This window comes from Scardinius erythrophthalmus (genome assembly GCF_964197995.2).
Source record: "Scardinius erythrophthalmus genome assembly, chromosome: 2".
Lineage (NCBI taxonomy): Eukaryota > Metazoa > Chordata > Actinopteri > Cypriniformes > Leuciscidae > Scardinius > Scardinius erythrophthalmus.
Window position 1 is genome coordinate 33,687,193 of NC_138222.1, and position 23,854 is coordinate 33,711,046.

General features: G+C 38.1%; 1 protein-coding gene across 1 annotated transcript in view; it reads left to right on the forward strand.

The window, feature by feature from the left end:
* Positions 1-23,854, forward strand: part of cdh8 (cadherin 8) — a gene marked incomplete at both ends in the record, with an annotated part of 89,895 nt that overhangs the window by 54,063 nt on the left and 11,978 nt on the right. Inside the window, 4 exons of the mRNA XM_081358870.1 lie at positions 11,559-11,678; positions 14,281-14,448; positions 16,453-16,640; positions 22,259-22,506. Coding sequence (XP_081214996.1) covers positions 11,559-11,678; positions 14,281-14,448; positions 16,453-16,640; positions 22,259-22,506 — 724 coding nt within the window. The remainder of the gene's footprint in view (positions 1-11,558; positions 11,679-14,280; positions 14,449-16,452; positions 16,641-22,258; positions 22,507-23,854) is intronic.

Genomic DNA, 23,854 nt, shown 5'->3' on the forward strand with positions numbered 1-23,854 from the left:
ACAGCCATCTTTGATCATATTTACCAAGGGGGCAAATAATTCTGACCAGCACATCACACAAGTAGGATAACGATATGGCTCTATATATCAGCACGGCTGTGATTCAGTCGTAGGCACGAGGCCGCAGGCCATTAAAAGTTTGGGGTCTGTTAGGGTGCATTTATTTGATCAAACAGTAAGTAAAACTACTTACTTAGTTTTAAGTAAAACTAACCATTATGTTCTGTTAGTGTCATCATCATGGACTTTTAGTTTGTTTTCAATTTTCATCATGTGTTCCTTTGTTCAGTTTTCCCGATCCTCGTTTGTGTAAATTGGCTTCTGCTGTGTCCTATTAACTATCCTCATTTGTGTTTGCTTTGTAAGTTGATCCCTCACATTCATTCTCTCTTCAGTCTATGTTACATTTAGTGTGTGTTGCCCTTCCTGTCTGTTTATTCTTTGTATTATCGTCATTAAACTTTGTGTTGGAATTATACTCATCGGGCCCTATTTTAACGATCTAAGCGCATGGTCTAAAGCACAGGGCGCAAGTTCACTTAGGGCGTGGCGTGTCCGAATCCACTTTTGCTACTTTAACGATGGGAAAATGGTCAGCGCGCCAGGTGCATGGTCTCAAAGGGTTGTCCCTATTCTCTTAATGAGTAATGGGTGTGTTTTGGGATTTACGTGCGTTAGACCAGTCAGAGTCTCATCTCCCATTCCGTTGCCCTTTCGCCATGGCAGATTCGCTATTTGCATGATGGAATTTGATAGTGGAAAGACAGAACACTAGCCTAGAAATCTAGACGCACCCTAGCGGCAGCAAAATTTATTTTGCAGCCAGTGTAGTCTAGCAACTCTCCGTTGACTTTCGAGCTGGAAAAACTCTAGTCAGGCCAATCACATTGTGTATAGAGTCGGTGGGCGGGCTTTACATAATACGACAGAGTTGTGACGGTTCCGCGTGAATTCCCTGCTACTTGAAAACAAAGAAGAGCTGCTGCTGGCGAACAGCGGTCTTTCGAATCGTACAGCACTTAAGTCATTCTTAAAACAGGAAGATGTGTTCGTAGTTTTGCCGGCCAGATATGGCAAAAGTTTAATCAACTAGCTCCGCTGTTGGGAAAACGCTCTGGTTGGTTGTAGCGCTGTCCTATTGCATGCAGAGCGAATTTGAAAGATAGCCCCTCGGACTGAGCCCTGACAATGGTGAGTTGCCAGACCTAACATCTTGATGTAGGTCTGGTTTGCCAGGCTAACCGAACACGTCTCCAGAGCGCAAACGGAACTGCTCATGTGCGAGGTAAAAGTGCGCAAGCAGACCATCTACGGGACAAGCCGGATTCCACCATATCTTTATGTTCGCAATAATAATCTTTTACATTGTAATCCTTTTAAATTTAATATTTGGCATGTTTGTGTGCTGTGTTTCCCTGTGTGTTTAATAAGCAGAATGTACACGTGTTGTGGACCCGCCTATAGGCGCACATTACTAACGCACTCTTTAAATAACAAAAAAAAATATATATATATATTGCACCACAGACTTTAGACCAGGTTTCAGTTGGTCAATGGCACAGTCTATTTCTGTTGCCTCAAAATCGCAACTCGCCAACAATGCGCCAAACACACCTCGTTTTCACAAATGGGCGCAAATGCATTTGCTATTTAAACACCGTGGCGCAGGACTTGAAAATGATAACTGCGTCGGACTGAAACTAGCAAAAAACACTTGCATCTCGCTTGGCGCTGCATTGCAACGGGTGTAAGATAGGGCTACATCTTCATCTACCTTCATGCAACCACCTGTGACAAAAAACAGCAATATTGTGAAATGCTATTACAATTTTGAAAAAGTGTTTTCTATGTTAATACATTTTAAAATGTGATTTATTCTTTTTTTTTATTGCAGAGCTGATATAGCAGCCATTACTTCAGTTTTTAGTGTCACATGGTCCTTCAGAAGTCATCTTTGGTGCTCAAAAAACATTTCTTATTATTATCAATGTTGGAAATGTTTTCAGGATTTATTTATTTTTTTAATTTACACCAAGCAGCAATATCTGTGGTTAAAGTGTATAAAGCTATATGGCGATTATAAATATTTTCTCATGAAGCTATTTTTTAGTATGTGACTTGTTTACTTGCCTTTCTGTCATTTGCTTTTTTTTTTCTAAGTGAGAATGAAACAGAAGAGAGCAGAACTCCAGGCAGATCTTCTCTGGCGGTATTTTTCTGGTTTGACAGCACATGCCACCGTTCTGACAGGCCTCATGTCTTACTTGTTATATATTTTCAATGCAACTAGATCAACTTTATTTTTATTTGACTTGTTCTTACAAACAGCGCTTGGAATGTGAGAAAAAATGTCCACCTTCACCATGTCCTCTTGACTTATTGTCCCTCTCAGTGTAACTTATAACTTACTCTGTCTTGTTTAATTTTGTTCTGACTATCTAGGGGACAATTAAAAATGTGAAGTGTAGCAATTTGTCTATCCCGCACACATTTCCTAAGAACTAATTAAAATGAATCAATGACATGGCACTTCAAAATGGCTGCATATGTCAAAGCCATCAGCAGCAAGCAAAGGACACTCTTAATTGTTTTTTTTTTTCCTGTGGTTCTTGTAAACAGCTTGTCAAGGACTGCACTCAAGCATCCATGTTACACAAGACTTTTTTTTTTTCTCCTCTGCCTCAAATGCCTTTCACAAACACATACTTTACAACCCTTGCCGCCCTGCTGCCACATTAACTCACCCCAGGCTGGTAGCATGTTGTGTTAAGTGTTGGTTGTCTTGCTGTCTCATCAAAGGCCATTAATTGTGGCACCAAAGCGATGGTCACTTACACTGCATCAGCCTGAGGCCTCTTTTCCATGAAGGAATCAGATTTCAAAACATTGACAGCCGTAAGTAGAGTCTCTCATGTCATCCTCGCTGGCCTTTTTAAAGCAACTAGTCATTCCTTTAGCTGGCAAAGCCTGTCATACGATAAACAGAATGCAAGATTAGGGTAAATCAGATGTGCCAATATTTTCCCCTTTATACAATCCAATGTTTTGAGTGTGAATGTGAATGAATAGCCATTAGGAGAACAGATCAGGTGGATATAGAGTGCTAGATGAGACTATTTTATTATTTATAGTCTCCTTGACTAAGCCTCTCAGCAACATTCATGTCCCTTGATAAACAACACAGAGAAAACACCCTTTTCAATTATACCTCCAGCTGTAAATCATGCAGGAATGAGTGGCGGCCTGAAAATTACACCCTTCCATATGACAGGCGGGGATGCACACACCTTGATATCCTTCTCCTGCTGATAGCTTTTAGCATTTGTCGTAAATGTCCACCTGTATCGACAACGAGACAAGCTTTGCTGTTATTAGCGTAAATTGGCCTCAGTCCAGCATGTTTCAGCGGACTCTAGTGGACGTTTTGACTTGCCTCCTGTACCGTGATTCACAGTTCCTGAGCAAGCCTGAGCTATTATCCCTGCCAGTTGGTTTAGGCCGCAATTTGAGGAGAACGATGGCTCCTTGATGAGAGCCTTCAAGACTGGTAATACATGTCTGACCAATGCATTTCAATCACGGGGGTCAACTTGACTCAATCATTCCAGCTGCTGGCATGGGTCTGTTATTTTAACATTCACATTGTATTGCACGAGTCAAACTGACTCGTTGGCTCTGTATAATCTTTTCCAAGAATTGTGTCCTTTTAAAATTGTATATTAAAATAATTGAATAATAATTAACAGGGCTCCAGACTAACACTGGCTCCCCATGTTCTACAGATGGTGGCACTAGCAGTGGGGCCATTAAATAGAGAAATTAAAGGAAACCAATAATAACAGTCACATTGTTATTGTTTTTTTCAAATGCAATTAACAATAGTATTGCATATTTTGTACTCTCAGAAATGGATATTGTATTATTACTGTATATATTAGTATTTGATACTGATTGGTCAGTGCAGCATTGCAGCTGTGGTTGTTCTCTGATATTGTATTCATTTTTTACCTGTTCACTACTGTGCACCCATAATGGATTTATTTTTATTTTTAGCATGCATAGCAACATTATTATTTTGCGAATATTGTAGGTTTTAAGGATTATTATTATGTTATATTATTAATTTGTAGTTATAAACACAAGTTTTTATTGCATAATATGGTACTATACCTTTTAGTATGTGATGTTATACAAGTCTTTTTGGTGCCAAATTCTGAAGCCATTTTTTTCTGAAAGTTCCAATTGTGATCCCATTCCAGATGCCACAGATTCAGCAGATGACATGAGTAAATAGCTTTCAGCAGGAAGCTGAGTGGTACCATGATGGGATACCCGTTTTTCCAGCCACGGATCCTGCCGAGCTCAGCTGCACACCCAAAACAAGCCCATTTTAGCCATAGAACCACTCATTATCCCAGATCTCTTTGTCTGACATTGCTTTGAAATGATAGAAACTGTGAAGAATTTCTGTGGATATGGGAATTGCTACATGAAACATATGCCAATGAATTTTTTAAACGGTCTATGATTCTGTTTATTGATCAGAATCTAGATATTGGCCAGAGGTCCTGATGTTGGTGTGTGACTGCATTCCGAGTGCTCAAGTCAAAGACCAGAATCCTCTTAAGACCTACGTTGGTTCTTGCCAGCTTCATCACATTCAGTCACTGCACTGATAGTATCTGCCTCAGACAGCATGCCTATGGACCTCCAACGGTCCTCTAACTGACTGTCTGATGCACACAAAACTGCCAAACTCTAATCTGATTGGCTGACTTTTCTGTATTTCCTGGAGTAAAGACAAACAGTTGGTGTTTTTTTTTTTTTTTTTTTTTTTTTTTTTGCTTCCTTTTTCTTTTGTGTTGTTCTGATGCCATGCATTTATTTTAGGGTGAAAAATCCCTTTTACTGAACATGTATTAAGGGCATGTTATTATTTACAACTTATCAAACATTTGAAGGACAAATAAGCAGACATATAAGCCAATAATCCATGGTTAACTGAATGTATAGTAAATGCCTTTTAGGTTTACACTTTATTTATAGTCCACTTCAGACATTCTACTAACTAAAGTAACTTTGCCACTGCATGTCAACTAGCTCTATCTAGAGTATTTAGACTAGTAGACTAGACTGTTTGGTTATGGTTAGGTTTAGGGTTAGTATAATAAGTTAATAAGGCATGTACTTGCAAAGTTACTTCAAGTCAGAATGTCTGTTGGGGGAGCATCAAAATGAAGTGTTAGCAGATATAAGCAGAAAGTTTACTCTAGTGTCTACTCTCAGAAACTCTAATGATTGCTAGTTGACATGGATTTGCAAAGTTACTTATAGTCAGCAGATTGTCTTTTGCCGGGTGCACACTGTGCGATTTTGGCTATGATTTGGCTGTCTGAGACAAATTTTGCAAATCCTAAAAGATTCCTCTGATCCTAGGCTAAAATCTGAAGTCTTCAGAAGTGATCGTTATATTTACCGACAGCTGATTAATGACCGTTGCAATCGTACCTCCGATGAGATTCTGGCAGACTCACATTCCCGACCGTCAAATTGTCTTCGTTTTTCAAGACAAGCCATGACCAAAATTAACGTTAGAGATTTCTTTGTAGCCACCATCTCAATCCCGCGTGTAATGCAGTTCACATCACCGAACCTGTTATTAGCCCCTTTCACACAGCGCGATGATCCCGGCAAATTGCCGGGAAATTGCCAGAACGCCTTCTGTGTGAACGCAAACACGACCCGGGATTGATTCCGGGATCGATGCCGGGTTGGGGACCTAGTAACATTGCCGTGTTCAGTCCCGGAACGTGCGCTGTGTGAACAAAAGCCGTAAGAATGCCGTGTCGTAGTGATGACGCTGAAGCCGGCTGTGAAACGGTACGCAATGCGCAAGTTTATGATCGAATCAGAGAAAAAAATGCACAAGTGCGGTTTCTCGAGAGAGAAATCGCAGCTCATAAGCAAACTTAAGACGCTGCTGAGACATTACAAGTCACATCAATGTCACATGTCTTTACAGGATTTTTACGGGTTGTGTGTGAACGCACTCTCTGATTCCGGAAAATCACTGGCAGTGTGAATGAACCCAAATCAAATGAACCCGGGTCAAATCCTGGGTCACTTTATTCGTGTATTTTCCGGAATCTCTGTGTGAAAGGGGCTATTGATTGATGATGTAAAACTCCGGACAAATTTTCTTGAGTGCATCCGTTTTTAACGCGTCTTGAATATTGTACAGTCTGATATTAATGACAACTGAGATCCTACAGTGTTACATGGCTTACAGCGACGATTACTGTATGTTCGTACAGTCTGACAAGCAACAATCGTAAAGGACTATTATAAATTGCACAGTGTGCACCCGGCTTAAGATCAAGGAAAGATCTTTTTCTTAATTTATGGCCCCTTTAAATGGTTTTAATGCACGCCTTCCAGCCATTTAGAATTGAGTATTCAGAGAGACCATAAGATATAAAAAAGACATTTTTAGAAAAAAAAAGTCAATGGTCTCTAATGTTGTTTGTTTCCAAACATTGTTAAAAATAACTTATTCTGAGTTCCACAGAAGAAAGAAATGTATATTGGTTTGGAACGACATGAAGATGAGTAAATGTTGACAGAATAAAAAAAAATAAAAAAGAATTTGGTCGAACAATTCCAATAAACAGTGCTGGTTCCATATGCTGGTTTTGACAAACACCTGCAAAAAAAGTGAATATTACTTAGCAATAATATTCTGAATATTCAGTAACAACTAAAGCCCAGATAGTGATGTATGTGTGCTTTGAGCTATATCATGTAGAGACCACAACATTTAAAGACATTCACTCAATAAAATGAAATGACCTGACAAGTATAATATAATTTTCCTACTTCGAATTGATTCACACCATTCGGTAACTGTTGGCACAGAGTGTGATTGCGCTAAAACTACTGTGGATATGCCAGCGTATAATGATGCCACCGCAGACAGAACCACAGAGAAGCACAGCATGGCCCAGGGCTATATAGGAGCAAAAGCACTGAGATGTAAACAGCTTGGAAGTGGCCTGGCCCGGGGACATGTGGTGGCCTGCTCAGGGTGATGCTTCCCCCATATTCCTCAGTGACTTCATGAATATACATGAAACCCCAGTCATGCAGGGGAGGGAAGTTCATGCATGGACACCTATCTAACAGAGAAGATTCTGCTCTCCCAAAACTCTGCCATAGTACAGCTGACAGGACATCAGTGTTTATCCACCGCCCACCCAAAGCCCACTTCATAAGGAGGTTTGGTATTGATTTTCTTTCACGGCATCCATGTATGCAGTAAGTACAAAGAGCAGTTTCCCTTTATTTTTTCATTAGGCCCAATGCCCCGGTGCAGTGTTTCAAGCATGCAGTTGACATTTCTCTAGACACATATACGATTTTTATGGCTGTTCTGTTTGAGATCCCCAAACATCTCCCATGGCTGGAAAAGCAATGAAGCATCCTTGATTTCCCAAATGCGATGGAAGAAATGTCATAATATTTAGATTAATGTACGGCAGAATTGCATCAAGCTAAGTATTATCTCCGACTGGGTCAATGCGATCAACACTCTTTGTATGGTTTGTCAGGGACCCTTAAAAAGTTTTGTACTAAAAGAAAGAATCTCGCTCCTTTTCACTCATCTTTTTTAGATTATGCAGATAACATCTCAAAATCAAGTTTCCACAAGTTTCCACTGCCCAAGGGTGTCACTGACCCGTACCCACGAGTCTTGGACTTTGCGGTGCAATACATTGCAAGGACAGGCTAATCTGTACTGATTTGGAGCTCAGCCAGTGGAAGGCTCCTCTAATCCCTCATTCTTTTTTTTATCAGAGGAGGAGAGGCAAATTTCACTTCTGCACAAGAGGGGGAAAGGAGCTATTTCATGCCTCACTGACTCTACTGTTTTTTTTATTTTTTTTTATTTATTTATTTTTTTTTAATGGTTGTCTTCTCTTTTTTAGGGCTTATTTTATATGCTGCATCGCAGCATTCTGTGAAAAACTTGCTGTATGTGTGTGTTTTTTTTTTTTTTTTTTTTTTTTTTTTTCTAGGGGTACAGTGATATTGGAAATACACCTTTGCCAATTAGCATATTGGCCCTTAGTTGTACTGTGTTAACACCGTTGCTCTTTCATAGAAAAAAATGAGGTCTTTAAACTTATTAATGCAGCATTCAGCATGTTATATGCATTACAAAGTAAAGACATTCATTACAAAATTCCATTACATTGTTTTCAGTTGGCCTCCCATTCGTAGCAAAACAGAGTGTGGGCTGCCTCCGCCGCTCTGCAATAGTAAAACAGATTAAAGACTGTACGTACCTGTTCGGATGGTGTGCTTGATGTTCCTACTTTGAGTTTTTTAACAGCTGTCCGGTACAAAGTAGCAAGAGGAAGTGACAACTGCGGTATCAGGCAGCTTTCAGCACTCCACAAGTCAACAGTAATGTCTTTATTAATCTCTCTGCCTCTAAGGCAGCTTTGAGAGGAAACACTGAGAAACAAGAGAAATATTCCAGTCCTGGATAAAGATAAAGGGATTGCTTTTATCAAAACATGAATCAGCTGTTTTACGTGAAGGGAGCCATAGAGTACCTCCCCAGGGCCAAACGGAGAAAAATATCATATACTGTTAGCAGCGTTCGGGATTGAGATAAGGAGACTATTGTGCCATCAACATACACATGCATTCTGAGAACACAAACACTGATATTCTTTGGTAATGTAATTAAAGCATTTGATAACACAGTGCAGTATGTCACGATCCTGCTGAGTGAAAGGAAGTTGTGCATTACTAGTAACAGATATCCTGTGGGTTGAATCGCTTATATTTCCCTGATCATGTTTCACACGTGCTGTATCATCCGCATACAGTACATACTGTACACACTCAGGGATGTAAGTAACAGTCATCAGTCATTGAGAAATGCTCAGAAATGCTTAATGTGTCTAACACAAACTTTCTGACACACGTGTAGCATACAAAGTATTTATTTTAGTGTTGATTTCAGTCATCTTTCTTTACATGAAAATATTTATATCATATAGAGTGCTGCAGGGATAACGTATTTTTGTTGGCCAAAACCCGGAAACGAGTTAGCATTTTAGCACTTTCAGTTCCATCTTCCCAAAGTCAATGGGTTTTTTCAATGGGTTTTTGGTTAAATGCCTGAAATAAGGTCTGTGGTGAAGACAAGCAAGATATTGTCACATTTTATGCAGTGACATAAAATACATTAATAACACCCTCTTGTGATTTTTTTTTTATTATTATTATTTTATTTTTATTTTTTTCACAAGATTTTATTTGTATTGAAATAAGGTGGTTGCTAACAAGTGGCTAAAAGGGACTACAGAGGTTGTTGGGTACATATACATTGATGTCTCGTTGTCTGTTTATATGGGCTACTATATGTAAGCCGTTCGCCATATTGGAATGGTTAAATCTGGTCTGTGACCAACCGAGAGCAAGTTGACTGTGCATCTGCAACCTAGTTATTCACATGTATGAATATCTTTCTGCAATAGACATTACAAGAGGATTTTCACAGCATTTAGTATATCGTTAATGTAATAATTGGATATTGCATAGTGACTTATAGATACACAAAGCAGCATTTTTTCTGGAATTTAGCTCGTGGTTTTTACAGCCATGGGCTGCACAATGCTGTGACATGTTCAATGAAAATTCCTTGATTTATTACAGTGATGAACAGCATCTTGTTAACCGTTCCAAGATGGCGGACGCATCGACATGTCTTGATCGCTCAAATGTGGAATCTATGTATACATATGTGGTCGGGACATTAAACACCATCAGCCGAACAGGTAAACTCATCTACTCACTAGTCCGCTTTCACAGCCTCTTTGTGCTTATAATTGCACTCTTGCAAACTATTCTAACTCAACCTTTCAGAGAAAATGTTTTTAAACAAAGACTGAAAGAGTACTTGGAAGCTTAGTGATGGTGCTGTGAAGTCATGTGACCGTGGTGTAGTTATTTTATAGCCTATGATTAGCTTTAGACTACTGCGATTGTATTTACGTTAAAAAAAATCATAAACATTGTGTCCATTTGTGAAGATTATCACGATGAACAAAACGTAAAAGCTTTTGTTATTCACAGACCTTATTTTCTGCAATGATCCAAAAGCCAAAAAAAAGTTTTTATATATCTGCATTAAAAACAATTATTAAAAAAAAAAAAAAAAAAATCACAAATCTTACAAACCTCCAATGTTACAAAGAATCCAGTTGTTCCTTGATTTAAAACTAGTTTGCCGATCTGACATATTCATGTCATCTCAACTGTGTATTGGATGTCTTTATTTGAGAAAATATGATTCCTAGTGCATATAGATTTACTAGATTACTCTAGATTACAGTGTTTAATTCCCTTTCAGTCATGTTTTTAACAATTTCTTTATTTGTGAAAAAAAAAATCTCTTTATCTTACAGTTTATTTTAAGGTTATTTTACAATTTTATTATCAAGTTAAAATCTTTTTTTATATATATATTGATTAATTTTTCAATGGCTTCTAATTTAGTAAGTATTAGGTGAAATGAATATAAAACTCATTGCACCATGTGGTATTTAAAATCTTTAAATTAAATAGTGTGATGTGATATATCCACCATCGGTCACTGCTCTCTAAGATATCTGCATCTGCCATCAAAAAATCCTTATTGGTCCAGCCCTAATCATTTCATCCCTAGGTAGTATTTTTTCACATTTGCTATTTTTTGTTTTGTTTTGTTTTTTTGCTGCTTTCTCTCAAAGAGAAGTTGCAGTACACCATATTCCTCACTGGAGTAAATGCATAAGGGCTTCACTTGTGTTGCTCCAGGGAGACGTGGAGATACACCTTTTATTAGGTCTGAATCAAGCCGTGCACATGGCAGTACTCACAGTGGACGTTTTTCCTGCTGCTTCCGACAGCTCCGGATACCTGTAGTTGTAGCACAGGCACGCATGCTGGTCAGATGCTTACCAAGCTGTCAATGTGCTGTGGAACATGCTTTACAAACAATTACCACACCATCTGCACTGTCAGTGAGCTGTTTAGCATTAGCGTCTCAGTTGCTCTCACACTCTCTTTTGTGTGTCTTTCTCTTTTGTGCTTCTTAGTTTTCCTCTTTCTTCTCAATTCATCCAAGCCATGGGTTAATGAAGAGGAGGTTAGGAGAGCAGCTTGGATTTTTTGTTTGTCTGACTTTCTTTCGTTTTGATCTTGTTAAGGCTTGAAGCTGTGATGTTTTTTTTCCATCGTGGATGTCTCACAGCACGAGCGAGCGCTTTCGCACATCTGAACAACAAAACACACTTTTATGAGTTTATTCCAGAGAAGCTCTTATACCATGGCCGGAGGTATTATTGAAACATTGGTAGGGTGAGAATAAAATATTTGTTCTCAAAGAAAACAAGTTCAGAGCGTGGACACAGCGGTGCGGTAAATGGAAACAATTGATTTATTTGTTCATTGCAAGTTATTTTTGTTTATTGAAGATGATTGTTTTCTCTTTTGCTTCACAGGTACATCAGTAATGAGAGTAACTGCAACGGATGCGGATGATCCGGTGTATGGAAACAGTGCCAAACTGGTATACAGCATTCTGGAAGGCCAACCTTATTTCTCCATCGACCAATCCACTGGTAAGTTAGCTACATTAAATCCAAAAAGTCGACCCACAATGACTAGATGGTCATGAATCATTAAAATTATTCAACATCCTGATTATTATGCCTATGAATAGCTTGGAAATAGGTGTAAGATGAAGCAGAACCTGATTTCACCAAGTTCAACATGTTCCTGGATCAACATTCCAATCAACCAATCAGATTTAAGGGACCAGTTTACAGTTTATGCTTCCAACCAGGTTTAGGTGCTTCTACATCAGTGTTTTCCACCTATCATTTCCCTCTGATTTTAGGGGTATCTTATGGGTACGGTTAATATGTTAATATGTTGACCCAGGAACACGTCTAACTCGGCCAAATCAGGACGTGCGTAAGATGAAGGTCCCTTCGTTTACCAAGATGAGTTTTAGGTGTTAGATCATTTATTATTATTATAATCATTGTATTATGATCATCATTATGGGAGACAGGAAAGAAATATTAGAGAAAGACCAAATAAACAAGATCATTTTACCTGAAGGACACATGCAGATGCTGATTTTGTTCTGTAATAGCGCACAAAACAATTTGCAGCTTCTGATTTAAATGACAGGGCTATCTTTGAATTCCATCTGCATTTTGCTTCCTTTTCAACCTTGACTTTGTTTTTTCCCTAATTGCATTTTCAGCTGACTTGTTAACAGTGTGTCTGTAAGCAACATGATTAAATAATGGTGAAATTACATTAATAAGCAATGAGATGGAAATGAACAGCTCGTAATTTGGAAAAACAACAGACAGTAAACAAGTCTTTAAAAGACTTGTTTAAGTCTTTAAACAGACTTTAAATATGTATCGTTTTTCTTATGAGAACACCTTTAGAACCTTTTGGTTCATAACCCCATGCATTTCAATCACTCACTGTCAGCTTTGTCTAAGAATGCAAATGGTCGAGAGGAGGTGCAAAAGCCCAAATTGAAGTGCCTTGTGCATGGTTTGTGTGATTACTGAACACATGCAGATGGCTTATTCGAGTGAGCCAGATGTTTTAATGAATGTTAATGAAAAATAAGAGGTAAAGGGAAAACAACCATTAGAAACCATTTGACACTTCCAACACCTCGTAGGAAATGAGACACACTTGATAAATAAGTAAACATTATGCACCAATTCATTACTTGGTTAATGGCTGGCAAAAAGAAAAAGAAAAAAAGTAAATAAATGAAAGGAAAGTAAACCTTCAAATACATACAGAAATTAATGTTTGTGTTGCCTCACGTCTGTGATCATCAGGAATTCATTTGAATAGATAATGATAAATCAGGATGACAATTGAATGAGTATTGCAGTGTGCGTTTGTGTGTGTAAGAGCATCAGATTCAGTGTTGCACCGCACGTGGTGCACACACAGCACTCAGAGCGGTGTGCATTACCATATTCCTATCAACAGTCAGAGCACTTCACTTCTAAAAATGCACATCCTTAGTTCACTGAAATTAATGTGGTCTGTTGGTCTCCATGACAGAACAAGAAACAAAGACATGTAAGTGCAGCATGAAAAGTCTAGAAGACAATGCATGCGCTCTGTGAATTATTCATGTGTAATGGAACTGGAGCTGGTCCTACTTATCCCACTTACCTTTCTTCCCATAAAATGTTTTTGTTTCCGTAGTTCTTTACTTATGTTATTTGCTATCTCTTTAATGTAGGTCCTTCTTATTATAGCATTTCTCTTTCTTTACACAAAATTAAATGTCTATAAAGGTTCTCAGTCATCCAGAAATTGCATAGCATTTTTTTTTTTTGGAAGATACTTTGTCATTTCCCAAGTGACTTCATCAGAGTCATAGTGATTTCCTTGGATTTAAGCTCATAACACACCATAACATCATAAGACTCGCAAATTGCTGTGGGAATCTCCTCCACAATGGTAAAAATTGTGATCGCAGTGTGAATTGGGGTGAAACATCTGTAAAGATGAAAGGATAGTGTTAAATGTTAGAAATCTCAATATGCAACCAATGAAGCTGTGCGAATGAATAGCAAAACACCTACAACAAATGGGGGGGGGGGGAATATGTCTAAAAGATATCAGATTTATTAACATGATAAACTGAGACAACCTTTTATTTAATACAGATGGCTTTCATTTTATGATACTGTGGGTTTTGTTGTTTGAGTAGATTACCTGTTGTCGTATTGGGGATTTAGTTTTTAGTTTTTAGGCTGAGTCAATGATAGTGCATACAATATTAAAGATTATAAGAGACAGACAGCATAATTCACATTCAGTCGGAATATAAATGACTCCAGGTGCTGGGACAAGTCCTCGGCAAACAAACAAGCTAATTTGCAATGCCAAATGAAAGCAGCACAGGCAATGCATGGCACACACTAAGCTGGTCGGGGTGTCAAGGACAGGGGAAGAGCTAACAGATTTGGCAGGCGGCACACCTCAGAATCTACAATGGCTTGTTCATCTAGATCCTGTTCAGTATAAAGATGTGGCATATTCTTATTTATTTTTTCATATCTAAAAGAATAAGATATTTTCTTGATGCTTTGTGTAATAGTAGTGTTCTTTATAATATCAATTAATTATATATGTCAATTAATATATTTATTGTGATTGTTATAGCAATTATTAGGGTGGCTCTGGCAGGGATGGATCGTGAGATGAGGGAAGAGTATCTTGTTGTCATCCAAGCAAAAGATATGGGAGGTCACATGGGTGGGTTGTCAGGAACCACCACTGTGACAGTCACTCTAACCGATATCAACGATAACCCACCAAAGTTCGCAAAGGGTAAGATGGACTATCTTTTATAAACTATATCTACACTACCGTGCAAAATATTGCAGTCAGTAAGATTTTTTTTTTTTTTTTTTTACTATTTTTATTCAACAAGGATGCTTTAGATTGATCAAAACTGACAGTAAAGACTTTTAAATGTTACTAAAAATCGCTGTTCTTTGAGCCTTCGTTCATCAAAAAAAAAAAAAATAAATAAATAAAATAAAATAAGCAGCACAATTGTTTTCAACATTGATAGTATAAGAATTTTTTTCTTGACCACCAAAATCAGCACATGATTAATGATTTCTGAAGTATGTGACTAGAATAAGGCTGATGAAAATTCAGCTTTGCCTTTACATTAATTAATTACATTATAAAATATATTCAAATTAGTGCTGTCAAATCAAATAATCCTGATCTAACATAGATAAGAGTACATAAAAAGAAACACACACACACACACACACACACACACACACATATATATATATATATTAGAGGTGGGCATAGATTATTTTTTTTAATCTAGATTAATCTAGATTAAAATGGCTCATTTGAATTCTGCCGAAGGCATTCAGAATATGTGTGCTACCCAAATAATGAATATAAAAGTAAGTCTTTGAGAACAGGTTTCTCAAGCCAGGTGGCGCATTAGACTAGGGGCTCATCTCAGGAACTGTTTCCAAAATGCATCACAAACTGCTTGAGAAAGCTGTTCTACTCATAGACTTTAAAAGGTTACTTCTGTACTGTTACAGTCCGTAGGCAACATAGGCCTATGTTATTATCAACTACTATAGGCTATCAATTAGGGATGGGCGATATGGCCTAAAATCTATATTTTGATATACATCGCAGCCTTTTGCGATAACGATATACAGTATATTATAATAAAACCATTACAGAACAGGTTACACAGACCCTGCTAAACAACTGCTAATTTTTTTTAAAGGGTATATGTAGTTTTGAGAACATATATTGTGCAAAACTGTAAGTATACAACATAATTTTGCAGATAAATAAAATTTAAGTACACTAGCTGCAGAGATCTTAAGTAGGTCTAATGTTTATTATAGCTTTGAGCTTATGAAACCCCAAATTTAAAGTTATAATATTGTCTAACTGATGTCTTTTCAGTTAAAAAGAAACACAACAACGATTCTTAAAATCGTGTGTTAACGTTACACCACTAAGATATATTGGATTGAGAATAATACGCGCGCGCTGGTATTCAGTGATATCAGTTTCAGTTTCGTTTTGAATTTGAGGTGGTAGAACGGATTAGTCGTGTGTTAACTTACCGAACCGTTACCCCACACACTCGGATAGTTTGCTGCTGTTTGTCGGACGGCTTAAATCCGAACCAAGTCCAAATAATGGATGTTGCAGCTTTCACTTTCAGCCGTGTTTACTTAAGATGATGACGAATATGCGTTGCAGCCGGGTTTACCTCGCGGCCGCGGGTAGATTGCGTCATCATAGCTTGTGTAGTAGAGCCATCTCCCAACCCAACTTGGGGAATAGATTAACGGCGATATTTTTTTTATCGCGCGATAAGAGTCTCGCGTTAACGCCGATAACGGCCCACCACTAATATATATATATATATATATATATATATATATATATATATATATATATATATATATATATATATATATACTTTAATGTTAGCAAATTGTGATTAATCGATTTGACGACACTAATTGAAAATAGAGAAAAAAAGAGAAAAAAAATGTATATTGTAATTTTTTAAAACATTACTGTTTTTACTATTTTTTTTTTTTTATCAAAATAAATGCAGTCATGGTGAGTGCAAGAAACGTATTTCAACACGTTTCAAAACCTTACCGACCCCAAACTATTGAATGGTAGAATCTACTGCATACTATATACATATATAAAAGAAATGTTTAGTAATTTTTGTCTAGCATTTTAGTTGTTTTATTGTTTCTTTGAGTGCTATTTGTCACCTGATAGACCAGATCTTCTTCTTGTACCTCATCTCTAAAGGCTCTTATGAGTTCAATATTCCTGAGGATCTTGGCATTGGGAAGCCTGGAGGAAGAGTAAAAGCGAATGACAGAGACATCGGGGAAAATGCTAAATCAACTTACAACATCATAGGTGGAGACGAGAGGGATGTCTTTGAGATTGTCCCTGATGCTCAGACTCAGGAGGGAATCCTCAGACTCAAGAAGGTAAGACCAGAGAAGTGGGCTTAATGTGCCAAAGGGACTCTCTAACAGTTGTAAACTGTCTGTTACACAATTGTCACTGAGCTGCATATTGTGAAAAATATGAAAAGTGACTCATTACTGATGACAAATGACTGCTAATATTGCAGAGACAGAACCTCTCAGTGTGTATCGCAGGAGTCGGAAACCTATTTGACACGGCGTGCCATTTTAAATGTAATTTTAAACACTGTGCCATACCCTCCAAAAAGAAAGAATTAATCACGCAAATTAATTAATTATGCAAATTACTGCCTCAGTGTTTAGTGTTTTACGTTTTGTAAGGTTTGCTACATTATTTTCACTGACTGGTGATGTGTTTGTTGTTCCCTATGAGTTATGTGTCATGTGGTGATAAGTTGAGTCTTTTTCTATAATTATATAGTTGTTAGTCACCATCATTGTGGTTTGTATGTGGAAGGGGAAGTATTGTGTATGTCTGGTTGTTAAAAGCAGCAACTTCTTATTTATAGCAAGTATTGTTCTGAAACCAAAATGCAACACATTCAACAGAACAAACTGTGGCCTATCATCCAATCAAATAGTAAAGAAATAGTGTTCAACTTCCCATTCATCTCAAATCTGAATAATACAGGATGAAGACTGCAAGAGTTAGAGTGGCATGCATGTGCAAGAGACTTAAATATTTCCAAAATGCACACCTAAAATATATGTAATAAATTCCTAAAGTGTTCAAACCCTGCTGATTTGTATAATCTATTTTCCTGCAATAACTAGATTTTCTTAGAGATACTTTTAGTTTTACACAGCTGAAAATCCACACTTAAAGTCCCTGTACACCTAAAATTGTAGTAAAACTGCAGTCCAGGTGTTCTGAGGTTTGAGAACTACTGTAACTCTGAACCCCTCGGCTTTCTATGCTCAATTCTCAGCCCTTGTGTAGCAGTGTATATTTGCATATGGAATGGCCATTGTATGCAAATGAAGAACCCTTCACAGTGGATAAGAGGACAATGAAGTCATTTTATCTCACAGGAACATCTACAGTGCAACTGTGTAGCAACAATGCAGCACAAACAATGTGACAAAAATATGGGAAAATGTACACAATAAATGTGTCACTACATATTTGAAGATGTGCATATTATGTGCATATTTGTAAACAACATGATGAGTATGTCATGTGGGATTAGTCTGGACTCTGGAGGACTTGGGCATGACTGAGTTAAACGAAATGTGTGCTTTAAATGATCTGCATTATTGAACAGCTTGATACACCATCCTCAACTAGTTCTCCATAATCAATTTGTGTGCAATCAGATTGTCTTTTATTTTGCACAGCACATTGAGCAGCAAGATTTAAAGCAATTGTTTAATAGGTATCACTTAATTTTAAGGTGACGTAGTTGCATGTTACATGTACGTATTATCGTAATAATAGTAAATTATGCATTAGTAACTAACCCTAAACATTATCCCTATACTAAGTGCATGTTTTTAATTAATATTTCTCAGTACATATTTGTTACAATGTAATTACATTGTAGCAACGTCACCTTAAATAAAGTGTAATAATAATAATACAATTGTATAGACATAGTAATGGCCTATTTAATATTAGAATCATGAAACAAAAGAAAGACAAAGTGAGGAATAAAAAAGTCATTTGGTTTGTCCCAAGTCTCTCACAGCTGAATGTGTAATGGCATGCCTGTTTTTCCTCGTCTTCTCATCCCATAGCACTTGGCCTGGAATCTGTTGTCTGCATTACTAATAGCATGATGGATGGCATTGCATGAGAAAAACAGGCAATCAACAGCCCACTGCCTGCTAACCTCTATACCTCCAGACGGTGCTGGAGTTCAGGAGAGCAGAACAAGCTTGTAAAGCACACAACCCTTATTTTTCCTCACTTTTTTGCACCTGCCACTGTGCGCAGACACACGTTTTCCCCAGGTGCTGGGGCTGAGCCAGTGTGTGCCAAACATCCTCTGCAGCGGGTCGGTCGATGCAGCCCTCACCAACAATTAAAATTTGGTTTTACTTCTGATAAATATTGAATGGGCATGAGCCTTTGTAGCAAGGTTAAACATATTGATTTGAGTGAGATGCCACAGGCTCAGACAATCAAGATACTGCTTTGTTGTAAAGGGATGCACGCTTTCATCTCCTCTCTGCCCCCCTAGGCTTTATGTAGTGCTGGTGATGGTGGTGGAGAGGGATGCTGTATTTCTCCCGCTGCTGATCTTTGATGCTTCTAAACACACTCTTAAACCATGCTGGGTTTTTTTTTTTTTTTTTTTGAGAGTCAGCTAGGTGCTCTAAAATAGGCATGTACGTGGTAAAAATCAATCGCAAAAAGGCGGTTCAGTATTTGTTCAATGGACACATGAAAGCCTGAATTGCATCATCTGCAAACGATGGCGGTCAAGTTACAGCCATAGTCATATTCAGACCTTTCTGAACAATGAGTGACAAAATGGAGACCCAGAGGAATGCAAAACTGCCAATTTCACTGTAGAGAATCAAATGGCATGCATGACTATCAAAAGAATGAGGTGTTGGCATGATATTTTTAGATGGAACAGATTTGCAGTGTCTGAGATGAGAGGAGCTTGTTTCAGTCTTGCCAATATGCAAAGCTGCGCTTGAATCACGTCCTCAAAAATCTCAACTACAATTAAATGGTAACATTTCTAGCATGTTGTCTTTCTTTCTTTCTGTTGCTGCTTTATTTACCCTCTTTTTTCTTTTTTTTACATTTAAGACATAAAACTCTATGAACAGTCACCAAGATTCAATAGTCTTGAACAGCACTGACCTTTTCCAAAAGCAAGCAAGGTGCCAGCCTGCAGCTTGTTCTGAATTTTACATCGTAGGGAAACCTCTGGTTGTAAAGTCTCGGAAAGTGCTCTGTTATTCTCAGCCCTAAACCATTTTCTCATTTTACAGAGTTCCAGATGCTACACAGAAATGTTGTTCTAGGTTATTTATTTACTCATCAGCACGGAAGCCTTTGTTTTATTTAGATGCTTTTAACCTTTTGTTAGATAGAAATAGTAATGAAAAAGACAGGAAAGTATTGGGAAGAGAGAGAACAAATAGGAAGAGGTCAAGTCTTGAAATGCGTATCCCTCAAAACTTTGTACTTTGAAGGAGCTATAGAGTAGAGAATTGAGTAACGGTGCACCAGTCATTTCAACCATTTCAAGAGTTCTGTAATATACAGGAAGTTGACAGAAAAAAAGTCTTTACCCAAGAAGTACTTTGTCACAGCACATCTGAAGTTTGCCAGAATGCCTTGTGGCAGATATGAAGTGAATAAAACATTTGTGTGATTTCTAAAGACTGGACTCATAGTGTAATGTCGGGGCCAAAGAATGCAGAAGACGAGGCAGATCTAAGTGCAGGAGTTTAATGAAAATGCAAACATAAAAACCAGGAAACACAGGGAGCATAGAGAACACGTGCACGTGGGGAACACCAAACATCGACTGACCAAGCACAAGAGAAACACAAGGGCTATATATACACAGGGGGAAACACATTTAACAAGTTAACGAGTAAACAAGTCACACCAGGGGAGACTAATGGTCCGTTCCAGGCACCCTGTAACCTGTGTTTTTCCAACCTTATACCCGTGAAAGTGCACTGGAACGGCAGTCAAACCCGTGACTTCCCACCCGTGGACTTGTACTAGATCGATGCACTCCCAGTTACGAGCTCTGACATCACATAGCCCGCGAAACCATACAAAACAACAATGGCAGCCCCTACGGATGCAGTGTTTCTGCAGGCGGTGCACGGTGAGAATACACTTTAGGACAATATAACGTTGACTAGTTTTCAGTCCATTGAGTGCAAGGATAAATTAATACCAAATACATTTCCAAATATACAAATAAAGTAAAATAAAAGGTATACGCGCCGTTTTTCCTCATCCGTTTCCCTCAAAAAAACAAGGAGTAAGCACCTTTGGTGACAGAAATTATTACAAATGCGCATAAGCCCCGTAAGGTCCGCCATGCTGGTTTGTTTACATCTAGATACCACAATTCCTTGCGCTCAGGTAGTTTGGCGTGACTGGCCTGGAACGCTACAAAGTTGTGAGTCGTGGTTTGAAGTCGTGATTTACGTGCTCAAAAACCTGCCTGGAACGCAGCATAATAAACAGGGAAAAGCTACAAATGACTTCAGCATGGCACAGAGGACAGGAAGTAACATAAAAGTCCAACCAAGACTAAGGGAACATATGACATATAGACCTACAGTTGTTAGAAGAAAAAATACTTCTATTCTTTAAGGGTGCATCCAATTGATCAAAAGTAACAGTAAAGACAGTTATAATGTTGTACATTAATTGCAAAAGATTTATATTTAAAAAAATCAGCATATTAGAATGATTTCTGAAGAATCATGTGACACTAAGACTGGACTAATGACTGCTGAAAATTCTGCTTTCCCTGTAATAATATTTCACAGTATTACTGTTTTTACTGTAATGGCCTCTTGTGTTTTCACTCCATCCTGGCTTGACGGTAGTAGCATGGAAAGGGTGAAAATAAAATCCTTCCAAAAGCTTTTGTGGACTGCAACAGACATGGGCTGTTCTCTTCCGCATGCCCTGCTGTCCGCCGCACTGACTTCAAAGCGTGCTGATAGAGGAAATCCAGCTGCTCTCCTCTCCCAGCTGGGGCTGCTCTCGGCCCGGCTCCAGTGTCCGCCTGACCTCCCCTGTGGGACAGAGGCTTTTTTTGACAACATAAGCAAATTCTTCATTCTACCACTTCTCTTAATTCATAGAGCCTGTTTCTTTTTTATGTGTACTCTAGCGGTCAGGTCTAGTTTATTTTGTTGTCAATAAAAGAGCAAAGGGAGGACTTCAAGCCCTTTATTCAAGTTAAATTGAGATAGAGAGAGATGTGATTCAGAATACAGTGGTATCAGTACGGCACTGTCATGGAGAGAGTAAAAACATTTTTACTTAATGAAAAAAACGGCCATAAAATGGTCTGCTGTGTCAGGTTATCTTCGTGGTAGCTTGTACTTACAAAGTTGAAGTGAACACTGGGTCTTTCCTTGTACACTGAAATCACAAATATTTATCCTGGAGCAAGAATAATTCCCAAATTGTATTTTATCTGCTACTTCAATAACATCTCACCATTGGATAATTGCCTCGGAGAATACATTAACAATGTTAACGTCATGGTATTGTGGGCAAGGATTAATTTTGTTTTCAGACAACACAAACATACAAATTGTATTTTTTTATGATTTCTTAACAATTTGCAATGCAGTCCTTGTGCTTCCATTAGATTAACCTTATTTGCAGCCTCATTTAAATCCCAAACACATGCTGTCTCCGCCACAAATTAATAACACATCCCACGCTCCAGGTGAAAGTGTGGTTATTGCTACTAAATATTATTTTTTGTTCACCCTGCAATTGGGCTCACAGCAGCTTAAATCTTAGCCACTGCAAGGTGGGAGGAAGTCGGTGCAATTACAGCCAGACCTGCAAGCCCAGCAAACTGAGTCCGCTAAAACCAGGAAACCGTTTGTCTTTGTTTTTTTGTGCCCATTAATAATAAACATCTCTCTTTCTCTCTGTTTTCCAGCCTCTGGACTTTGAGTCAAAACATTTCTACAACCTAACAGTGGTGGCGACCAATATACGGGCTGATTCGATTACGGGTGGGCCCTACATGGACCAGGCCACGATCAAAATCATTATTGAGGACGCAGATGAACCCCCTGTCTTCACAAAGTCAAATTATCTCTTCGACGTGCATGAAAACGCTGCAATCAACACAGTCATAGGAGCGGTAGTGGCCATAGACCAGGACGCCCCACACAGTGAAGTCAGGTAAAGGCTATCATTTCTAGCCAATATGACCTTGATGAAAGAGTTATGGTGCTCTGTTGTCCTCCTTGGCAATATTGGGGCCAAAACTTCATTAAACCATGAGAAGATCAAGCTCAAGCTTCTACATCAATCTAATATCCAAGTACTCCTTCACCGCTGCATCTTACCAGCCATTAAATGCTGCTGGTGAAATTGCCTGTAGAAGTGCATTTGCATTCAGACTAAATGGAGCTCTCACCTCCACAAAATTTGTTATACTGTGAAAGAAAGAGAGGGGGGAAGAGAGATAGGACAATGACACAATAGGATTCCTCCCCTTCCTCCAACTGATGTATTTTAGTTCTGTGACTTCCTTCTTGAAAAATTGCAAGGGCACCTTCAGTATAGGTTATACAGCCAATTTCTCTCAGTCCAACCTAGCATTCCATTAATTCTCCAGTGACTTGTGATGTTTCCGGGACAACACGCAACAGGTTGTGTAATTACACAAGAAACTGGGAGCAGCGGAGAAATCAGAGATTGGGTTTCAATGCTCCAATGGCGTTTATACCAAGTGAACGTTCTCATCCGTGTGATATATTTATTCTCGGGTTTAACAATATATTAAAATCAAATCAAAATTTTGAAATGTGAATATTACATTACAAAGGCTGTGATTAAAGTAACACTTTATTTTGATGGTCCACTTTAGACAAACTAAAAGTAACTTTGCAACATGTCAACTAACACTCATTAGAGAGACTGTAGTAGACTGTTAAGCTATTGTTAGGTGTTAAGGTTCGGGTTAGTAGAATAAGTTGTAGTAACGTAGTTGCAAACTTGTTTAAAGTCAGTAGAATGTGTGTCTGGAGAGCATCAAAATAAAGCGTTAGCAGATATCAAGCAGACAGTCTACTAGTACTCTAATGAGAGTTAATTGACATGGCTAATATGGTTAATTATGGTTAATAGAAAGTGTAAAGTGGACCATCAGAAATAAGTGTTACCAAAATAATTAAAATAAAAATGCGTGCAACCTGTTTCAAAGTTAAGAGTGTTCGTTCACACTGTTCCTTTACACTCAAGCAAATCATGCAATTGACAGTAAATGCTGATCCACACAAATCCATCCATTTTATAGTATTATTGAATGGGTAAAAATAAACTGATAACATAGGTAGGCCTACTTCTCTACAAAATCATCCTAAACATTCCAGATTTATTTTTATTTATTTTTTTCCAAATAGAGCTATTCAAGTATTTTTCTTTTTTTATTGCAATAAACAAAAATCGCAATGGCTGTTTTTTTTTTTTTTTTTCAGTATTGTACAGCCCTAATTTATCAATTCGAAGAAATCCAGTGATTCAG